This window comes from Capra hircus, chromosome 14, assembly GCF_001704415.2.
Source record: "Capra hircus breed San Clemente chromosome 14, ASM170441v1, whole genome shotgun sequence".
In the NCBI taxonomy this organism is placed as follows: domain Eukaryota; kingdom Metazoa; phylum Chordata; class Mammalia; order Artiodactyla; family Bovidae; genus Capra; species Capra hircus.
Window position 1 is genome coordinate 23,317,042 of NC_030821.1, and position 23,657 is coordinate 23,340,698.

Sequence of the window (23,657 nt, forward strand, 5' to 3'; positions counted from 1 at the left end):
AATGCTTCAACTAGATTATTCTGTTGGACCCTTTGTGTACAGAAAAAAAAATGTCATAACTTCAACAATTTATCTCCTTCTTTAACTTTCATCTTAATAGAGATATAAAGAAAGATAACTTAATCTGCTGTGCCTTCCTTGCTTATGTTAAGAAAAATTTATTGGGGGGGCGGGGGGAAAGGTTGCTTCTTTTTTTTTCCTCCCAAAATTCCACCTTCATTTTCTGTTTATATTTCAATTTTTATCAGGCTTTAGGTAGACTAGATAGAAGGTTGGTCTTTTAACTACCCTTGATCTAGTAAATTTAGAGCTGAAAGAGTGATTCATGAAAAAATTGCACAGAATTACATCAGGGATTTGCAGAATTCTAACAGATTTACTTCGATCATCTTCTAGGTACCAGGATCAGGGATTCCCTCCCAAGGGCCCTATAGCAGTTTCCTCATGCTATTAACTGCAGCACAATTCTGTGTAGGACGGCGAGAGAGATGAGCCATGCAGACTGCTATACTACCCATACAGAAGGTCTTCAAACTTACAAATGCTTACAAAAACAAGAAGGAGGAAAAAGAAGATGTTGGATTTGATCTCAAGGAATGTAGCTGGACACCAACCAGAGCCATGTGACTTTCTGCTCAAAAATTTATGTCCAACTCCTATTAAAATAGCACCTCGTTTCCAAGGATCTTTCTGTTCTTATAAGTAAAACTGAGATCACACATTTAATGTTTAAGAAATGTTAAACAATGAGCTGTAGTTTCAGTTAGGCTCTCCAATTCATAGCTAGACCATAGAGGATACTTTATTACCTCAAGTTAACCTTAGTTAACTTTTCCGTTTTCCAACATAATATCTGAATGATATCTTGGCTACTCTAAACCATTAAATCACAAAGCCCATATAGAAATTCAAGACCAAATGCAGTAGTAAAGCAATCAAAATAACATTAAAAAAATAAATAAACCCACTCAGATGATAAAGAAGGTGTGACTCAGAGACATGGGTGCTGTGGTGAATTTAAGCAAATAGCACTCAGCTCAGAAAGTCAGAAAGCAAAGACCCATCTCCATACGCTTCATCTCGGAGCCCATTTTCAGATCACTCTTGGACTCCCTCCTTTGCTTACTCCTGGCCTCTGGGTAATGCAAATGATTAAGAGTGAAATGTGTTTTTCACCTGGGCATTGGTGTATATGTACCCAGTCACTCAGCTGTGTCTGACTCTTTGCGACCTAGGGAATGTAGCTTGCCAGACTCCTCTGTCCATGGAATTCTCTAGACAAGAATACTGGGGTGGGTTGACATTTCCTACTCCAAGGGGTCTTCCCGACTGAGGGCTCACACCCATAGCTCTTATGTCTCCTACACTGGCAAGTGGATTCTTTACCACTGTGCCACCTGTGAAGCCCAGACACTGATAAAGCGAAATACATAGATAGATGTAACAGCTTGGATGTCATTCAAGTCCATTTTTCTGATAAACTTCTTAATGAACTGCACTCTTGAGTATGATATTCTGTCACTCTTCCCTGCACTAAACCACACCCTGATGTCAATGCCCAATGTGTGTGCAGTGCTGAGGATAGCCTCCAAAAAAGTGTCCCCCCCACTGACTCCTCCTTGTTTTTTTCTTTACTTGATTGAGGCTCATACCTAAAGGTAATTGATAAAATGGGATATAAAACATGAGTTCAGTTCAGTCGCTCAGATGTATCAACTTTTGCAACTGCATGGACTGAAGCACACCAGGCCTCCCTGTCCATCACCAACTCCCTGAGCTTGCTCAAACTCATGTCCATCGAGTCGGTGATGCCATCCAACCATCTCATCCTCTGTCGTCCCCTTCTCCTGCATGAGTGTATTTTACCACATCCTGTCACAACAGAGTCCAACCAAGAAGGATCAGTGAAACACTGAGAATCAAGACTTTTTTCCCCTTTATTCTTAAAGGCAGTGATAACAGTACATTTTTCTATCTCCAGATGACACTAGTCTAAGGATATTTGCACCCATTTGGGGATAAAGACAATGTACTTTATTATTAACTTTGCTGAAAACAATTGATAGCGCTCTTGAACATAGCATTGACCCTTTTCTGCAAATTAATGCACAGTAAAATTTATCATTCCAAGCTGCACAATGAAAATGGAACAGAAGGCCATACAGTCTTAGAGAAATCATTTGGCTCTGGTTTTATCATCACACAAGCAAAAATTTGCGATTTTGCAGTTCATTCCCCTACGATCACCCACTCATCTGCAACAGCCTTGGCAGGAGGCCACCCTGCCTTCCATGCTGCCCTTCCTAACTCGACTGTCAAGGGCTGACCTTGAAAGATGGATTTTCAAAGCCCTGGGCAAAGCCACAACTCCTTTTCTGTTTGTGGAGTTGCAGTGATGTGCAGCCCCATTTCTTCCTTTGAAATTATTCGATATGCTATTATATTGACTGAGCACTTGTTTTTAATTTCTGAATTTTCTTAATGATAATATAATTTGTAAGAAATGCTAAACGTTCTTCGATGGCAATAAGATTATACAGAAGCTTCTTGCTGTTGTCATTGTTTAGTCACTCAGTTGTGTCCAACTCTTTGCAACCCCATGGGCTGTATGTAGCCTTCCAGGCTCCTCTGTCCATGGGTTTTCCCAGGCAAGAATACTGGAGTGGGTTGCCCTTTCCTTCTCCAGGGGATCTTCCTGACCCAGGAATTGAACCCATGTCTCCTGCATTGCAGGTGGATTCTTTACCACTGAGCCACCCGGAAAGCCCCTATGTGGTAGCTAGATTGTACAAATTCTAAAAACACATGCTTTAAGCAGGTCTTACAGATGATGGTAGGATGCAATATGATGTTTATTAGGCAGCCCCACTGAGGATTTCAAACCCACTCTTCACTCAGTTTAGTGGGATTTTGCCTAGGAATTAAACAGTTGAAAAAGTCTTTAGAGTTTAAGCCTTGGTGTAAAGCGGCTCTTTAATTGGTACTCTGATCCAAGATTTCCACTTAATAATGACAAGGATTGAGAGTGTCATGTGACCATGGGTATTTTTGCCATGTGGAAGGCTAAGTTAAAATCAAGTAAAGAAAAGCCCTCAATGATAAAAAGATAGCAAGATGTAGGAAAAGGTGAGTGTAGAAGGAATTTATGAAGACACTCAGGTAAAATTCCTTACACTCTTTGTCACTAGAGGAAACAAAATACTGTTAGTTATTACTGCTAGTAATGGCTATTACTGCTAGTAATGGTAACTTAAGAATTGAGGCTTTAAAGTTCAGAGCAAGGTTTTCTCCCAGTTGGAGGAGGAGAAGGCACGCAAGAGGAAAGGAGAAGAAAAACAGAAGGACATGATTTCAGACAGACCTTCTACAGGGTGTACTTAGTTTCCTGGGCACTTTCAGGTGGCGCTAGTGGTAAAGAATCTGCCCACCAGTGCAGGCAGTACAGACTCAATCCTCGGGTCGGGGAGATCCCCTAGAGAAGGATATGGCAACCCACTCCAATATTTTTGCCTAGAAAATTTCATGGACATAGGAGCCTGGCAGGCTACAGTCCATGGGGTCACAAAGAGTTGCACATGACTTAGCATGTATGCAATTTAGTTTTACACATATAATCATCACCTTTATCACTCAAAGGTGGTTTTTTTTTTTCTTTCTTAGCACAAACACATAATTCCCCACAACATTCAAGGAAATACATGTGTCTCCCTAATTATTAAATATTCAGAGTTATATTATAGAAGGTCTTTAAAACATCCATGACTGCAGATTATAAACTTATTCAATAATAAGTGCTTTGTTTAAGAAAGTGAGGTGCTAAAAGAGCATGGTAATGACAGTTGTCTTCTTTTAAACAGAACATTCATTTGATGAGTTCACATTATACTTATTCTTCAGGAACACGGGTTCTTTTCCCGTTTCGTGGGGGAAACTTAAAATTTTGTGTTTTCTTATCTTGACACAAGCTCATGAGTTGAATTCAGTGCCATTTAGATGGGCATCAGACAGTATATAAATTATCACAGAGTTGTTTAGTCAATTAACAGAAATCTTTGGGGATTATAAAGCTTGGTGTAGCAACTTCACATTTAGCACAAAATAGAATTAAATAAAACCCATATTTTCTTCACTTGGGCTCTTAGAATGCACCGAGCGCCATCTGCTGGTAAAACTATTTTCTTACCAAAACTGAGTGCAAATGGAGACCAGGTCCACATACCTCAAAACAGATTTGTGAAGAAAATCAAAGAGTATCCATGCAGTATAAATAATCCCCATTTCACATGAAAGCATCATATTGTAATCAGTTATATAATAATTCAAAAATTTGCCTTAGGATAAAGATTCAGCAACACTTCAAATAAGCTGAGTTTCCATATTTTAGAAGAGAGCATCATGAACATTTTAGGCCTAGAAGTAGTAACTATAAAGGTTTTCTAGTTTCACTTAAATCATGATATGAACATATCCAATTAGTCCAAAAAATCAACAAATTTTAAAACAAGTCAAGCACTATAGCACCATTTCTTTCTGTATATATGGAAGCAGTTAATGAACATAAAAGTTTAATCTTAGTCATCTTTATCATTGAATTATAAGTTGAGTTTTTTTTATAGTGTTTTTGTTCATTTTATAAAATATTATGTGCATGCGTGCTAAGTTGCTTCAGTTGTTTCCAACTCTGTGCAACCCTGTGGACTCCAGCCTGCCAGACTCCTCTGTCCATGGGATTCTCTAGGCAAGAATACTGCACTGGGTTGCCATGCCCTCCTCCTTGTAAACATAAACACCTTCCCTCTTACTCTGCTGCTGCTGCTGCTAAGTCACTTCAGTCGTGTCTGAGTCTGTGTGACCCCATAGATGGCAGCCCACCAGGCTCCCCTGTCCCTGGGATTCTCTAGGCAAGAACACTGAAGTGGGTTGCCATTTCCTTCTCCAATGCATGAAAAGTGAAAGTGAAGTCGCTCAGTCCTGTCCGACTCTTAGTGACCCCATGGACTGCAGCCCACCAGGCTCCTCCATCCATGGGATTTTCCAGGCAAGAGTACTGGAGTGGGGTGCCATTGCCTTCTCCGTTCCTCTTACTCTATATAATATTTATTAATTTTAAAAGTTCTATGTCCAGAGAATCTCAGTATCTTGATAAACATCTGAAAAGTAGGACAAGAAGGAAATATAGCACTTCTAGAAGGAATTCTACTTCACAATGTCTTTGAAGATTTTTGTGTTATTTAAAATACATGTTGAATTTTTGTTCTGATACTTGATGTCTCTGAAATTCAAAGAAACATAGTAAACACGCACTTTTGCTGGCATTTCAGGCCCTCCATAACCCATGCAGAAAATTAGATTCACTGTTTGCCATAAGCCTTGTCTCCTGACCATATAGCTCCTAACCCAGCTATATGAGCAGCCGTTTCCATTGTTCCTATGAAAGCAATTATTAGTTCTGTTACATTTAACAGTAGATTATAAAGAAAAAAAATTGCAGAAAATCTCTTAGAAAAATGAAATAAAAATATAAACATTATTTTAAATTATGTTATAATAAAAAAAAAAACCTGCCATGAATTGTTATCCCCAGAATTTGAACCTTAATAACAGGAGTTGTTCATTGCACATGATAATAAATAGCTTATCAGTAGATTTATTGAGTTCTTAATGAGAAATAACATGTTCTCTGTAAAGGAATAATTTTTTTGAAAAGGAACATCCTCTGGACAACAAAAAAGATGAAAAAGTGTAGTGTGTGTGTGTAATTTAAAAACAGCAACATGAAGACAGCTTGTGTGTATTTCTTTATTTTTAATAAATTATATATTCTTAAGAGAAAATTAGAATAAACATACTTAAAAGTTAATAAACGTTGAACAAGCATGGAATGATTTTGTCTGTTCAGAGAGAGGTTTCCAGAAAAACACAATGCAAAAGGAATTTAACCCCTTTTCCTAGTTTCTTCCTTCTGTGGATGCATCTGGTCAGCACCTGAGGGATAGGATTTCTTCTGAAAACAAGGAGGGGCTTTGTTTTTGTTTTAAACTTTTATTTTGTATTGTGGAATAGCTGATTAACAATCAACGTTGTTGTGATAGTTTCGGGTGAACAGCAATTAGGGAGTTGGGGATGGACCTGTACACACTTCCGTATTTCAAATGGATAACCTACTGTATAGCACTTGGAACTCTGCTCAATGTTACGTGGCAGCCTGGATGGGAGGGGAGTTTGGGGGAGAATGGATGCATGACGATGTATGGCTGAGAACAAGGAGTTTTTGACCATTCAGACCCACTGTATTGAAAACCATCTTCTGGGAGGAGACTGGGCGAAGCCTCCCTGAGCGCTTGCGGTTCCAGAACAGGGAAGCCCTCCATCCGTGATATAGACAGAGGGTTGCAAATGTAGGGCCTCTGCCAGCCCCTTGACTCTTCTGCCCCTTCGTCTACCTGGCCTTGCAGCCCCACAACACCCTTTCCGAGAAGTCTATACTTTTAAACTGACTCCCTGGAGAAGTTTAATGAGCCTCTTAGAATTAAAAAAAAAAAAAAAAAAAAAGGCAAAACAAAGCAGTATAATGGAAATGGACAAGCTGAAAAAGGAATAGAGAGGTTCGTTCCCAGCCTGGTGCTGGGGGCTTTCATCAAGAAACCGCGATGGACATTGCACAGAGCTTTGGAAGGAGGAAAGAAAGAAATTAAAAACAGCTTCCCGTGATGAACTTGTATAATTTATTCCTCTGCAAAGCAGTAGGCACAATGTTTCATTTTCTTTCCCCTCTGCTGTTTTTTTTTTTTCCCTCCGCCACCTAATTTCTGAGCATTCCCAGGCTAGGCAAGAATGAAAATTAAGCCTCCCCAACACAGGAGTCGTAATGAAAGTGCGGTACGCGCTCAGATTATTCATAAAGTCGCAAGTTGTGTATTTTGGTGGAGATTTCCTCCCTTCTGCTCCTGATTGCTGATGAAGAATGGTGTTTTAATAGGCAGATGGTAAAGACAATTACAGTTAGGGGCTCAGCTGGGAGTTACATCAGTTTATTGCAAATTATTAGTTGATAAATGCTTTTGTTTACAAGCAGAGTCTTAAGCAGCTTTGTAATCAGTTTATCAACAGCAGGTGGAATCTTGACAGATTGCCTTTGGGGTGTAATGTCACCTGTGGGCTAGTTGTTTAAAATCTTGATGGTCAGGCAGCCAGACAGTCTGATAGCTACCTCATGGCACCATGGCAAGCTCCTGCAAAATCAGGGCACAGTCCACCTTAGACTAGAGCACAAAGCCCAGGGATGCTGAAAAGATTCCATGAGCAAATCTTTTCCTGTTGAAATCCCATAAAAACATCACACCTCTTTGCCTAAAACCTCAAATAGGATACCTGAGTTTCATGACCTTCAACATGTAAGTTCAGATTTTCTAGGCAGCGCTGTGTACTGTGCTAAGTTGCTTCAGTCCTGTCTGACTCTTTGTGACCCTATGGACTGTAGCCTGCCAGGCTTCTCTGTCCATGGGATTCTCTGGACAAGAATACTGGAGTGGGCTGCCATGCCCTCCTCCAGGGGATCTTCTCGACCCAGGAATCAAACCCACGTCTCTTCCGTTTCCTGCGTTGGCAGGTGGGTTCTTCACCACTAGCACCACCTGGGAAGCCCCCAAGGCAATGCTGAGTGCCTTCTTATTAACTAAGCAAAACTTTCTGCACCTACACACTTCAGCGGAAACCTGGAACCGATCACAGAAACACTGTTTACTTTTCTGAAAGGGACTTCCTGTGTTTCTTCAAAGGGAAAGGTAAGTACGTATTTCAGTGGGCAACATTTTCTTACAGAAAAAAAATAGAAGTTCTGTTGGGAGAATACACACCATGAGCCAAAAGACCTGGTGGGGATCTATTACAAGTTCGGGCCAGGGAATGCGCTCTGATAGGAGGGTAGTTTAGGAAACACACTTGTTTAACCAGGCTGGCTTTGATTTCATTGACTATAAAATGGGATGATAGTATTTCCTATTTGTCACACAGATAATCCCTCTCGATTAATGAGGGTGTTCATGTTTCTTTATTCTGAGTTCTGTCAAAGCAATGTTATCTGTTGAAATTAGGGTAAATAATACAGCATATAATATTTAAAATGACAATTCACAGATGACGTTCTTAAGCCCACTTCCAAAATACTTGCTGAAAGAGGGTGCTTTCAATGTAGCATTTTTGCATAATGCATTGTTGTTGTTATTAAGTCACTAGGTCATGGCTGACTCTTTTGTGACCCCAGGAACTATAGCCCGCCAGGCTCTTCTGTCCATGGGATTTCCCAGGCAAGGATATTGGAGTGTGTTGCCATTTCTTTCTTCAGGAGATCTTCCTGACTCAAGGATCGAACCTACATCTCCTGCATTGGCAGGCAGATTCTTTACCGCTGAGCCACTGGGGAAGCCTGCAATAACACATTACCAATACAGTATTTACTCGTTTGTTTGCATTGTTGTAAGGACACAGTTTATAAAACTGAGATGTTCAAAGATATATCCTTGGAAAGAGTCACTTGATTTAAGCCAATGAACAAACTCATGTCTATCTAATTTACTCTCACACTAACAAAGTAAATTTGGGGCTTAATTGAAACAAAACTACTCCAGTATTCTTGCCTGGAGAATCCCATGGACAGAGAAGCCTGGTGGGCTATAGTCCATGGGGTAGCAAAGAGTTGGACATGACTGAAGCAGCTTGCACAGCACAAAATCGTCATTTTTGTTCGTACCGACTATTAATTTGTATGTTTTTATTTCCTGATTGACAAGCAAAACTTATCAAGCTAATTGGAGACTAGCTCCTGAAGTCAGAATCAGGTTTCATAGCTGGAATTAAATATTTCATATCTTCTAAAATATTGACATAATCCAGGAAAGTCTTTGGAAATATGACTCCAGCTGATAAATTTTAAATCATATATAACATATGTGTAAAAGCAAAAATCTTTCTTCTCAATCTCAGAAATACTGTTAAGTACGTCTATTCATTTATCTCCCTGCCTTCTTCTTTCTAATTGTATCTGAGATTCTCAATTAAGATCCCCAAATCACAGAATAGAGTAAATCTTACTTAAACTGACCACATAACTCAGTAAAGTTTGTAAGTTTAATGTTGGGTTGACACAAGCCTACTTAAAAGTATTTGGGAGAAAAGCAGAGTGTGAGGTTTTATTCTCACGTCAACATTCAGTACACAGTATTCCGTTCCCAACTTGCCAGTTCTTAAGCAATTAAATGTTCTATTGACATCACAGGAAAGGCTGAAGAATGAAAAGCCTTGCTATCTTAAATTGTAAATTGTGTTTTAATATAAAGCTCATAAAAAGTTGGTTTCTTTGTTTTCTATAATCAAGTTAATGAAGGGTGAATCGTGCATTTGGCAAGTGATTCTGCCATGTGTCCATCCCTCTTGGCTGCAAAAGGCAAAGAAGAATTAAAAACGAAATCCCTTCTCTTCTTTGGCACCCCCCGAACCAAAGGCACACTCTAGAGTTGCTGGTCAACTCTGATTTTTTTCCTCCTCTCAGGAACTGCTAGGATGTTCTATAAAAAGATGTTGGGAAAGCCAGCATGGGAAAGTTAAATGCCCCCAAACGCCCTGCATTGCCTATAAGTACAAATGAAAAATGTTAAAGATTATTTAAAAACAGGAAAGACCTTTTGCAAAATGCTTTTGATTTATTGCTGTGTATGATTCAGATCTTTATCAATTATCCTCACTCTATTTTATTCAAAAACTATTGTAGACGATGACTTGGCATGTTGCTGCATACGGAAAAAAGGCATTAATCAACTCTAAATAAACAAGTGCAGAGATCTATCTAACAACTATGAAGTAGTTAATGCATTTTAAAGCAATTTTATTCTAGAAAGGAGGTCTAAAAGAGTGGTGCTTAATTATCTGGACTCCTCTGTGCTGGGCTCCCTTTTGATTGTATTAATGAAGCAGCTGGCCCATTGTTTCCCTTTAATTCCTCTATTGTTTTAAGAATATGTCACAGCTCTTTATTCTTTTATCAGGTGCTGTGCAGGAGGACCCACACAATACCTCATATTCCTACTGTATTTGCCAATGCACAAAGAAACCTCCACAGCGGTTTGCAAAGAAGGGGCACACATAATTTATAAGTTCTGTTCCTTGCACTGCTCCACTGTCAAGAATTTCAACAGTATTGGATTAGAATTCATTATAAAATTGGTATTAAACATCCTGGCTACATATAGGTATATGTACTGTGTGAATGTCCCTACCTTGAGATCTAGGTAGTAACACCTGCGATGTTGAAATGGGACAGTTATTTAGCTTTGGAGGAATTATTCTGCCCAATCCCTTCCTAGTTGTGACAAGACTAAATTTCATAAGTGGGCATCATGTTGGATTTTCAAATTATTTAGGTAAAAAAGAAGTTAATGGACAAGCAAGTATCCTTGTTTCTTCTGCTTCTACAAACAATGTCTGTGTGTGTGTGTGTGTGTGTGTGTGTGTGTGTGTGTGTTCAACAGCCCATTTATTCCCCCAGAGAATGGATTTATGCTAGTGTGCCTAAAGAGGATCATGGTTTACTCTATGCTGTTGCTGCTAAGTCACTTCAGTCACGTCCAACTCTGTGCGACCCCTAGACGGCAGCCCACCAGGCTCCTCCATCCATGGGAGGGATTCTCCAGGCAAGAACACTGGAGTGGTTTGCCATTTCCTTCTCCAATCATGAAAGTGAAAAGTCACAGTGAAGTTGCTCAGTCGTGTCCGACTCTTCATGACCCCATGGACTGCAGCCTACCAGGCTCCTCCGTCCATGGGATTTTCCAGGCAAGAGTGCTGGAGTGGGGTGCCATCGCCTTCTCCAGGTTTACTCTATAGAGCAATATATAATCTTTCTTAATTGAACTCTGATCACTTGACCACCTTCTTCTTGTATTTCACACACGTGAAGGAAACAGACTTTTAGGTTAATGTGGAAATATCACTGTACATCTTAAGGAATCAAAATGCTATAGGAATTTAGTATATAATATATTTTATACCAAAGCTATTTTAAAATGCTGGTTCATTTATGTGTAATTACCTTTTCTCTAAATTTCCATGAAAATCACACACACACACACAAAATAACCCACAGTAAAAAATTTCAAAGGTCTGATTCACATAGACTTTCTTTTTTTACATACATGAGTTTTTCTTCGTCTTTTCCCCTGTCAGATTTTTGGAGACTGTTTCATTGATTTTTTTCCTCTTAGTGTTCCCAGTCCAATAAAGAGAAGTAAACTTTAATGACTTAATGGTATGTAGTAAAAGTTACCAATTTCAACTTTTAAAATATCCTTAGAAAATCCATTAGAATAAATTAGTATTGAAAACCACTGATTTCCTTGTGTATTGTTAGGTGAGTATGTGTGGGTTTGGGTTTTTTTTAAGCTCAAAATAAACTTCCAAACTGGCATCTCTATCTAATTGCTTGAGGCTCCTTATCCTTATACATACTGAGGCAGACTAATATTAATACAGAATCTAAATGTGATTTAATTGGTTCAGTTTGCTGTATATTTTCATGCTAAGATTAGGTCCATATCTTGATGAGCCCAGATGTAGTTGTGCTCAAGGTTTACAGCTTCACATTGCTTGCATTTCCTTATTTTTACAAAGCAAGGGTCTATCAATCACACAGATAAATTAGAAAGACACATGTATAGACATAACACATGGAAAAGATTTTTCAGCGTGCTATGTAATTATTAACCTGATTTTTACCATTGTAAGGAAGCATGAATTGCAGATAGCATGGACTAAGTTAAATGCTTTTATACTGGATACATTTTGCTTATACAGAACTCTATAGGTATGGTTGAACAATATAATTGAAGCTTTGTCAGCTCTGTAACCTAGCAACAGATAATACTGTTAGGTTACTGAATTGCTCCTGGTTGACAAGTAGGGAGTATTTTTGTGTTTATCATGTTTGCTAATGATGGGATCCTTTCCAAAAGGCTTGTCTTAATCTTAATTAGAGTTTATCAACAGAGGTCTGCCTGACATTGTGCAGACACTGATTTCATAAATAATAAAAAGTGCAAGTGAAAAATTTGGCAGGATGGGGAGATATTTAAGGCCACCGCTTCTAGGAAGAGGAGCGTGAATTTCCAAAATATAATCGAGTTTGAACTGTGACTTTATTCTTTATTATCAAAACTTGTAGTACACTTCACTGCAGCTTTGACAGCAATTATTAGAAGAATTTATAAGCTTCCTGTTAGGAACCGTATCTGTTTGTACAAGAACTTTGATCATAAACATTACTTAGAACAGCGAGTACATGGTTTTTCAAGAACATCAAGGTCTGGGTAGTTATTACTTTCTATGGAACCTAGAATGTATTTGCCCTTTATTTGTGAAGGGAGTGGTGTGTGGGTGTGGAGACTGGGGAGAGTGACTGCATTGACAGCACTAGAGGCAAGCAGAGAATCCTAAAATAATCTTTCTATTTGGTAGAATCAAGGAGGGTATCAGCTGCTTTAGTGCCTGATGTCATTTGATAAAGACTTCATGGCCAGGCAGTAGGAATTTGATTTTTTTTTTTTTTTGCTCTGGTTTGCATAATATGATCTTTCAGTTTTTTTTTTCTTTGCAATGTTATTAATCATTTCTAATAATAAGTTACACAGCTTCCAAACAATAAAGAGTTAAACATTGTAAAGCTGAATACAATTCACAAATTAACTAAATTCCTAACTGGTTTATGCAGTTGAAGGGTGATACAAAGTCATTACCTTCTTTATCCACTTTTCTACACCTTTTCACTCATCATGCCCGTATTTTTCAAATATTATTCAAAGCTATTTTCAGTTGTCATATTCTGAGTTTCAGAGTAGACATCTCTCTATTGAACTGTTTGAACAAGTCTATGAAATATTTGATTATCAACAGAGACTTTTTTGTTCCTAGAGTTCCACTCTTTGTACTCTGTACAAACTGTGAATAGTTTACCCTTATGCCAGTGATCCTTAACTCTAGAAGCATAGGAAGCCTTTCAGGGAGCTTCTGAAAAATAATAAAGCCCGGACCTCACTCTTGGTGATTCTGAATTGATTGATCTGGGGCAGGACCCAGGAACCAGTGTTGATGAAGAGTTCCCAGGTGAATGTACTGTGCAGTCATGGTTATAAAGAATTTTGATGTCTTTTAGTATACAACTCAACTTGGGCAAATGCTATATCCATATTTAATAGGTGTGAAATATTTACACTAGCACTCAGCAAATAGTAAGTACTAAGTGTAGGCTCTTTGTTATGATAGAAGATAACTTGGCATTACTTCCACATCACAAAAATGAACATTATTCTCCATATTGTGGTTATACATTTTAAAGCTATGTCTTGCTGCTGCTGCTGCTGCTAAGTCACTTCAGTCATATCTGACTCCGTGCGACCCCATAGACAGCAGCCCACCAGGCTCCCCCGTCCCTGGGATTCTCCAGGCAAGAACACTGAAGTGGGTTGCCATTTCCTTCTCCAATGCATGAAAGTGAAAAGTGAAAGTGAAGTCACTCAGTCGTGTCCGACTCTTAGCGACCCGATGGACTGCAGCCCACCAGGCTCCTCCGTCCATGGGATTTTCCAGGCAAGAGTACTGGAGTGGGGTGCCATTGCCTTCACCGTGTAAATCTTCTTGACATGCATGCTAAGTCACTTCAGTCGTGTCCGACTCTTTGCGACCCCATGGACTATAGCCCACTGGGCTCCTCTGTCCATGGGGTTCTCCAGGCAAGAATACTGGAGTGGTTTGCTGTGCCCTCCTCCAAGAGATCTTCCCGATCCAGGGATTGAACCTGTGTCTCATGTCTGCCACATCACCAGGCGAGTTTTTTTTACCACTCACGCCACCTGATAAGGGCATGAACTATCTTATTTCTGATTCAGAGGCATATCAGTGATTCTGAATAGTCAAGGTAAGGTACAAGGTAGTCACTTCGTGAACATCAGATAGCACTGTGACTTGTGACACCTAGCATTTCATCCAGAATCTAGAGCCAAACTGCCTTGTTCAAAATCCCATCTCCCATATCTCCTTTTCTTCCACAGCCCGTCTAGCTGTGTGCTCTTCAACAGCTTATGTAAAATTCCAGCTTCATGATCCCACAGTAAAATGGGAATAAACAAAAGTCACCTTACTGCTTTCTCGGGAGAAGTTAAGATAATGGAGGCAAAGCACAGTGTCAGTGCAGAACACATAGTAACCACTTAATATATGTGTGATTATTCCTATTATTAGCACTTTGGTCACAGAAGCATAAAAAGTTGCTCACAACGTGATGATAATAATCTAGGGGTACCTAGCTGAAGACTGTCGTGTTATAGATATAGCTAAAGGGCTTCTACAAGACCACACAATAACTAATAAAGTCAGGACTAGAACTAAATTTTCTCACCCACAAGTCAAGCACTCTTCCTAGTTCATTTTTGTGCTGAGGACAAATAAATTTTCAGTGATTTTGGGTGCAAGCAATACCTCATTATTAGCATATAACCCCTTAGGCCAGGATCATTTATTCTTGAATTACTGTGAAAAGAAAGTTGTAAAAATTTTAAGTAAATATATATGATATTTCCATACATGCACCCAACTTACAGGCATGCTGAGTTGCTCAATTGTGTCCAACTCTTTGTAATCCCATGGATAGTAGCCCGCCAGGCTCCTCTGTCCATGGGATTATCCCAGTAAGAATTCTGGAATGGGTTGCCATTTCCTCCTCCAGGAGATCTTCCTGACCCAGGGATCCAACCTGTATCTCCTGTGGCTCCTGAATTGGCAGGCAGAATCTTTACCACTGATCCGCCTGGGAAGCCCAACACTTTTACATGATTTTATTGGTGTTTATATCAATATACCATTCATGTAGATTAGTATGTGGAAAATCCTCTTGGTTTAAATCTGGAGACATTAAACATACCACCGCATTTGAAAGCTACAGAAAACATCTGTTTAGATTCCTTAAATTTCACATCCATAGAAAGTTGACAGGAACACTAAACACAGACAGAAACACAAATCAACAAAGTCACCAGGAGCTGAAACACTCAGAAGTTTCAGATCTAACAAGCATCTAAAGTTCATTCAAATGAAAATAGTTAATGTGGTCAAAGAAAGTAAACTGCATCTCAGTAGAAACTTCATTCTGCTAGTCTTAGCTGTCAGTTGCTGCCGCTCAGTTGTGTCCAAGTCTTTGTGATCCTATGGAACATAACCCTCCAGGCCCCTCTGTCCATTCGATTCTCCAGACAAGAATACTGGAGTGGGTAGCCATGGCCTCTTCCAGGGGATCTTCCTGACCCAGAGATCGAACCCAGGCCTCTCGTGTCTCCTGCATTGTCAAGCGAATCCTTTACCACTGTGCCACCAGTAGTTAAAGTAGCTTCATTAGGAAAACCGAAGGAAGAAGGCCTCATTCTTGTTTGGCCTTTGCTGTTGTTGTTGTTCAGTTGCTAAGTCATGTCTGACTCTATGCGACCCCATGGACTATGGCCATGCCAGCCTCCTCTGTCCTTCACTATCTCCCAGAGTTTGCTCAAATTCATGTCCATTGAATTGGTGATGCTATTTAACCATCTCATCCTCTGCTGCCCCCTTCTCCTTTTGCCTTCAATCTTTCCCAGAATCAGGATCTTTTCCAGTGAGTCGGCTCTTCACATCAGGTGGCCAAAGTATTGGAGTTTCAGCTGCAGATGTTGGTTTGATCTCCTTGCTGTCCAAGGGACTCTGCCCATTAAACAATAGTTTCTCACTCCTGCTGCCTTAGCCCCTGGCAACCACCATCCTACTTTCTGTCTCTGTCTTTGTATACCCTGAGTACCTCATATCAGTGGAATCATGCAGTATTTGTCCTTTGGGGGCTGTCTTATTTTATTTATAACAAGGTCTTCAAGGCTCATCTGTGTTGTAGCATTGTCAGCTTTTTAAAGGCTGAATAATATTCCACTGTATGTATATATTACATTTTGCTTATCCGTTCTTCTGTCAGTGGTCCGTGGGTTGCTTCCATGTTTTAGGTATTTTTAATAATGCTGCTTTGAACATGGGTGTGCAAATATCTCTTTGAGACTCGGTGTTCAATTCTTTTGAGTATATACCCAGAAGTATAAATGCAGGATCATAGGTAATTTTATTTTTAATTTTTTGAGGAACTGTCATACTCTTTGCCAGGGTGGTTCTCCCATTTTAAACCCCCATCATTAATGCACAAGGGTTCTAATTTCTGTACATCCTTGCCAGTGCTTGTTTTCTGGTGGTTTTGTTTCTTTGTTTGGGGGTTTTCTTGTTTATGTTTTGGTAGTGGTGGTCTCATTTTAAAACCAAATGTAATGCCCTGTGATTTGTTTTCACTGAACATGAGGGCAATCAGTAAAGACATCAAAAAACCTAAATATCCACATGATTTATCATTTTCATGCACTTATATTGTTTCCTAATCAAGATGAATACTACTGTCCTCCATTGAATTGTAAATGAGAGTTGGCTGTATTTACCCTAGCTCTAAAAACAGTAGGGTAGGAAACTGGTTCTCCTGTCTCCTCGGCCCCATGTAGATTGCTAGAAACTATGTTAGTTTCTAACTGCTCAAGATATGGTATGTGATCCATAAATGATGCAGCCTTAATCTTTTTTTCTGAAATGAGTTAGTTTTCTCCCATGGAGCACAGACACATGTACTCACTGAATTCATAGGTTTGTGTTTTCTTTCCTGTGAGATTTCTTTTCTTGGACTTAGCAGGGCAGTGAGAAATGAGAAAAACAGACCCACCCAAACCAAACCAAACCAAAAGTAATAATGGTTAACAATTATATAGCACTGGCTTCCTTGGTGGCTCAGAGGTTAAAGTGTCTGCCTCCAATGCGGGAGACCCAGGTTCGATCCCTGGGTTGGGAAGATCCCCTGGAGAAGGAAATGGCAATCCACTCCAGTATTCTTGCCTGGAGAATCCCATGGATGGAGAAGCGTAGTAGGTTACAGTCCATGGGGTCGCAAAGAGTTGGACACAACTGAGCAACTTCACCTTACTGAAAAGCTATGACCAAACTAAACAGTATATTAAAAAGCAGAGACATTACTTTGCCAACAAAAGTCCTTTTAGTCAGAGCTATGGTTTTTCCAGTAGTCATGTATGGATGTGAGAGTTGGACTATAAAGAAAGCTGAGCACCGAAGAATAGATGCTTTTGAACTGTGGTGTTGGAGAAGACTCTTGAGAGTCCTTTGGACTGCAAGGATATCCAACCAATCCATCCTAGAGGAAATCAGTCCTGAATATTCATCAGAAGGACTGATGCTGAAACTGAAACTCCAGTACTTTGGCCACCTGATGTAAAGAACTGACTCTTTGGAAAAGACCCTGATACTGGGAAAGATTGAAGGTGGGAGGAGAAGGTGATGACAGAGGGTGAGATGGTTGGATGGCATAACTGACCCAATGGACATGAGTTTGAGTAAGCTCTGGGAGTTGTTGATGGACAGGGAAGCCTGGCTGCAGTCCATGGGGTCACAAAGAATCAGATACGACTGAGCGACTTAATTGAACTGAACTGATGGCAGGTGCTGTTCTTAAGCTTCCACCTGTACTACCTTATTTAATCCTCATGATAATACCTTGAGTTCAGTATTATTATCATCATTTCCATTTTTAATTTTGAGGAAACTGATAGAATGCTTAGGTGACAAGTTCAAAGTCACAGAGTTAGCAAGTGGCAGAGCCAAGACTTGCACACCAGGAGTCTGGTTCCAGTGTCCATACTTCCTCCAGATGGGATTATATCTTCGCTAGTAGTCACACTTAGAATATTTTATTTGAATCAATAAAACTGTGTTACAGTACTTGGGATATCTCTCCATATAAGTGGCTTCCTCAAGTTGTATGCTCTAAACTCATCATCTAAAAAATTTGTCCAAGCTCTTTCCAAGAACCAACCCTTGACTTTTGTGACACTATTTTTTTGGTTCCCCCTCACCTTTCCAAATATATGTTTTCTGTGTCTTTAAATGATTGCATCTCTTCTACCCACATCTTAAATGTTTAGATTCTCCAAGTTTCAATCTTCATTCTTTTTCTTTTCATGTATATTACCACACCAATTCAAAGAACACCCATAGTTATTTAGAATGTGTTGATGAATTCCATTTTTTTTTTTTCTCTAGCTTTATTCTTTCTCTAGGTCCAGTTGCCTCCTAGATACATCCGCCAAAAAGCCACTCAGGTACCTCAAACTCTACCATTTCAAAGCCAAATTTCATTTCCATCCATACGCATACACACATACATACAACATACACACACACACGTGCACACTTGGGCTATGGAGGTGGATGGACAGAAACCTAAATCACGGTTCTGCAAAGGGAAATAGCTTTGAGAAAGTGAGTTAACCTCTCCAAGCTTCAATATTTTCAGCTCTTAAATGAGGATACTATCATTCACCTACGAATACTCAATAGGATTAAAATAGATGAGAAATACATCAACTACCTAGTCTATCAGGCCCAAAGAAACAATTCCTAATTCATACCAATGGTATGTTAGTGTCTACATAGCACTACTTGTTAGTATACCAGCTTTACTGTGTTGCTAATGGGATTACCATCATCTGGTTTCCCATCCAGAAACGTCTGTGTCATTTTCAACAGTTTCCTTTTTCTTGTCCATCTCACGAAATCACCCCAGTCCTCTCTCAGCCATGTCTCTGAAAACTGGCCCTTTTCTACCTCACAATTTACACTTCTTACAACTGAACTAAGTACAACAGCCTCCTAATAGCCTTGAGGTAACATTTCCTACCCCTTCAGTTTATTCTCCTCATGACCCTCAGATCTATATTCTGAGGAGGAAAAGCTCAGGTCAAAAATTTGTTCATTCATTCACTGAAAAAAAAAAAAAAAAGTGCACACCATCTCCCCACCATGAGCTAGACACAACTGTTTTTATGTTACATCGAAACTGTCTCACCCTCTTCTAAATTGTTTGTGGGCGGAAGCCCTGATTTGTAATGTTTCCAATTTGGACAGCAAATGCCACAGCTCTCAGGGCGGATAGTATCAAGTTACCAACTTGACATCAACAACACAGGAAACTCCTGACAGTTAAACATCCCACCCTGTGATCCAGAACAGGCTGGTTCCGGCACCCCACTTCCCATAATCCACCTGTTTCCTCCCTCAGGCTACAAGCTCCAGGTTTGCCAGCCCCTGAGCACTTTTCACTTTAATGCATTGGAGAAGAAAATGGCAACCCACTCCAGTGTTCTTGCCTGGAGAATCACAGGGACGGCGGTGCCTGGTGGGCTGCCGTCCATGGGGTCGCACAGAGTCGGGCACAACTGAAGCGACTTAGCAGCAGCAGCAGAGGCTCTTCCATAACCCTGCCCTCACACCCATGTACCTTTCTCTGCCAGTAATGATGCCAGGTCCCCCCAACACACTTCAGCTAGTTTACCTCTATTTTTCTTGAGTTAATAAAAAAAAGAAAGAAAGAAAAAAGTCATCTTGGGTGCCTTGCCTGACTCCCCCAAGAAGTCTCAGCTACTCACCTATCTCACATCTTCTTTAGCACTAGGGCATGACACCAGCACGTACTATTATAATTCGTTTATATGTGTACGTTCAGTTTGTATGTAAGTTGTGTGTGAAGCCAAAGCACCCGGCCTGGCACACAGTGGGGAGTTCAGTGATTACTGAACTGAATGATTCATTTGAAAGACTAAATCCTAAAACAGCTGACTTTCTCATCAAACCTGCAAAGTACATTCTCAGTCCAATTTAGCCTTTTAAAATGACATGCTCTGATGAAATCATAATATAAAATGGTAAAGACAATAAAATATGAAACATTACTGAACATGTCCAAAAACATGTATTACCACTGCCAGGCTGCCTAATAATGTAGAAAAATGATTTTTTGTTTATTTTTTTGGAGTTTTTCTACATGTTTCTTTATTCTTTTTTTTTTTAATTGGAAGATAATTGCTTTACAATGTTGTGTTGGTTTCTGCTGTCCAACAATGTGAATCAGCTATAGGTATACATATATCTCCTCCCTCTTGCACTTAATAGTTTGTGAATTTTATTTATTTTATTTTATTGACTGGATCTTTTGAGTTCAAAGTTTGAGCAAAAGTATTCGGAGTCATCTTGCTATGGAGCTCACTGCTGTGATAAAGGTAAGCTGAGTGCTACCTTCTCTATTGATTTCTCCTGGGTACCTGAATTCACAGCTTTTCCTTTGTAAAACATAGCCATAGCTAGATTTACCAACAATATAAATTTATCAAAAATGGGAAACTATTACCAGTAATATAAGTTATGCAGTTCAACGCTGAAATCCCGTGACTCCAAAAGACCAGGCTAAGAGGCTGAACTGCAGTGCCTGCCTCTGCCCTCCCCACCTCTCTATTACACGGACTCACTTAATAAGCGGTTTCCCAGAGGAAAGATAAGGTGCAGATGATTACCTTGTCTAGAGCCATGAATAGTTGGGATCTGTATGCACATCAGAGAAGGCAGAGCAGCCAAATGCAGAAGCCTCCCAGGTGAAAAAGGTGTCACCAGCAGAAACAGCACCGACTTAGGGCTTTCCACTAATTCCAGCATCGAATTCCACAATGATGCCATTTAGCTTCTGCATTTGTAAATCAATCCATCAATACCAAAGTGAATCTGTTTTACAACTTTGGCAAATTTCTATTCTTTCAGATATGTTAGAGCCAGAGTGGAAAAAAAAAAAGTTGTTGTTTTCTAGTTCTTTAGTAAATGTGTGTGTTTTCCTTGGAAATTTTCACATACATTTGAGGTCGGTAATTTTAGCTTTATTTTTTCACAAATATACTGTCACAAATGGTGTCTTGTTTGCTTGCCTTTAACATTTAATCAGCTGCTTTAATTAGCTGTCCCAGGTCTCTCTAAAATGATGTCCTGAATCTTCTAGTCAACTGTGCCGTATCATATGCTGTTGTTATCTTTTACACCCGATTTTTACCACAAGTTGTTTAAAAACTATGATCTCTTTGAGGGTGGAAAAAATGAAGTGCAGTTGAAAAGGCAGTTACTCTGAAAGATAAACAGAGCAATATTACTTATCAGAATGGATACAATTTTTGCTTGCTTAATGAGTACAATATATAGCCTTGCAATATATACACAATGAGAAAAAAAGCTTTATAACATATCAACTATGCCATATTATTCCAGGCATAACTGTATAGGATACGTATCTAGGCCTGAGAGTGTAGATAACAAAATATAAGTGCTTTGCCTGTCTAAACATGTTAAATAAATGAGCATTTGCTATCGCATTCCAATACATTAGAAGATGTACTTGCATAGTTAATTTTCTTTTTAATGCACCACACGTGATCATTTGAAGCGCCGAGCCAGAGTCTATCTTAGTGTTTGAAGAAAGGGTTCTTTTCATTTAAACAAATCTTTATTTAAATAAGCCTTTTTGAAAAGGATCTTTGGTGTATCTTCTTTTCAGGAAGTTCAGTCAGGGTAAAGGGAGATAAAGAAGCTGTATTATAAGAAATATTATAAAAATAAAGATCACTCAGCATCCGCCCCTCTGAAAAAAAAAAAATGGAAGCAGACTTATGCAGAGAACAAAACTAACTGGAATTTCATTTAAACTTTCTAAATTTTAGGAACTTTGTTTACTTGCTTTGTAGTTTTAGGTATCATATATATATATATATATATATACACACACACACACACACACACACACACACATATATATATATCCAGTATCAGTATCTGATATATCAGTGTCTGGGAAAGAGAGAAAAAGAGGAGTAAGGTATAGGGAAAGTAACTTCCAAGGCTCACTTGGAATACATTTTGTGGTTGGATCCCTACCACGCTTGTTCTTAGGCAGTATATACCATGTAATAGCACGGTTCATGATTAAGTCAAGCACCAGAAGGCAAAAAGTTGTCAACGTTTTGACAAAACTCTGTACAGATTATGTCTATACTTGGTCCTTAGTCTTCTCCCACTGTTGATCACTGGACAGTACATTTAATGCAAGAAATATAATTTTCCACACAGGAGGTATGAAAATTCATAAAAGGAAACCTCACTAAAATGGAGTAAGGAAGTCAGATGCAGGAGCTGACAAGTACCACTTAACTTCAATACAGAGCCCAACAGGAAGAGATGGACTTTGTATCTCCATCAGGAAGAGAGCATTTCTTGTCACCTGACAACAGCTGAGCCAATGAAAGTCTGTAAAAGCAGCTCAGCCAATGAAAAGCCACTATATTTCAAACTTCCAGTTTCCAATGGACTTTTGGTTTATCATAGCTCTCCAACTTCCCCTTCTCTATAAAAAGTTTCCTCTCTTTTGTTTTACTAGACTCTCATGTGGTTTGCCATAGTTGCCTGTCCCGAATTGCAGTTCTTTGCTGTTATAAACCCATGTCGCTGGTAAAATAACTGGCTGTTTTATTGTTTTAAGTGAACAAAGGGAAGAGGAGGGCAGCTGTTGTCTTGATCCAACACTCCACCCAGTAGAAACTGATGTGAAAAACATGAGAAGGTGCGATTGACATCAATCCAATGGACAGCAGGCTGAAGCATTCTATGTCAATTCTATCTTTCTCTTCCTTTTTTTCTCTTAATAGGGGGTCAGCTTTGGTGCACGACTACGAAGGCCATCTCTGAGGGTGAAGAGCTAATTGCCTTTGTGGTGGATTTTGACTCAAGGCTACAAGCTGCCAGTCAGATGACTCTTACAGAAGGGATGTACCCGGCGCGCCTGCTGGACTCAATTCAGCTGCTTCCTCAGCAAGCTGCCATGGCTTCTATTTTGCCCACAGCTATTGTCAATAGTAAGTGTTGAGTGCAATAGCCCAGTACAATAGCTTTGTAGTGGTGATGGGTATTTATGGGAGAGAAAAAAATAATGTCTACTGACAGGCAACCAGGGACAGAGTTTTCCTCCAGTGCTGTGATTTTATTTGATCTTCTCTCCAACTTTAACTCTGTGTGTGTGTGTGGGTCTGTGTGTGTGATCACTTCTCATGGGAATATAAAAAGAGCTTAAATTCATTCATTTCACGTTGGATTCCTGAATGTCACAAACGAAAATCTGATATTCTATACTAAGCAATGTTCAAGGCTATTTAGCTGTAAGAAGCCCAACATCTTTCACTGATGCTTCTACGGTAGAATAATTTTGGTATTAAGAGCCAGAGAGTTAAAACATAAGAAAAAGGAAACAAAATCAAATTTGATTAGATATACTGCTGCTGCTGCTGCTGCTGCTAAGTCGCTTCAGTCGTGTCCAACTCTGTGCGACCCCATAGACGGCAGCCCACCAGACTCCCCTGTCCCTGGGATTTTCCAGGCAAGAACACTGGAGTGGGTTGCCATTTCCTTCTGCAATGCATGAAAGTGAAAAGCAAAAGTCCTCAGGCTCCTCCGTCCATGGGATTTTCCAGGCAGGAGTACTGGGGTGGGTTGCCATTGTCATCTCTGGATTAGATATACTAATGAAAGGGAAATGTAGGCTAGATAAATCAAGACACCATCTAATATAAAAAATTAAAAAGAGAAAGAAAAATACTTCTTAGAGTACTTTATATGCAAAATTTTAAAATATGCCCTGG

General features: G+C 39.5%; 1 protein-coding gene across 1 annotated transcript in view; it reads left to right on the forward strand.

The window, feature by feature from the left end:
* The window catches only part of ZFPM2 (zinc finger protein, FOG family member 2), a 526,755-nt gene that overhangs the window by 493,279 nt on the left and 9,819 nt on the right, over positions 1–23,657 (forward strand). The window contains exon 6 of the mRNA XM_018058339.1: positions 22,671–22,877. Within this exon, the coding sequence (XP_017913828.1) occupies positions 22,671–22,877 (207 nt within the window). The remainder of the gene's footprint in view (positions 1–22,670; positions 22,878–23,657) is intronic.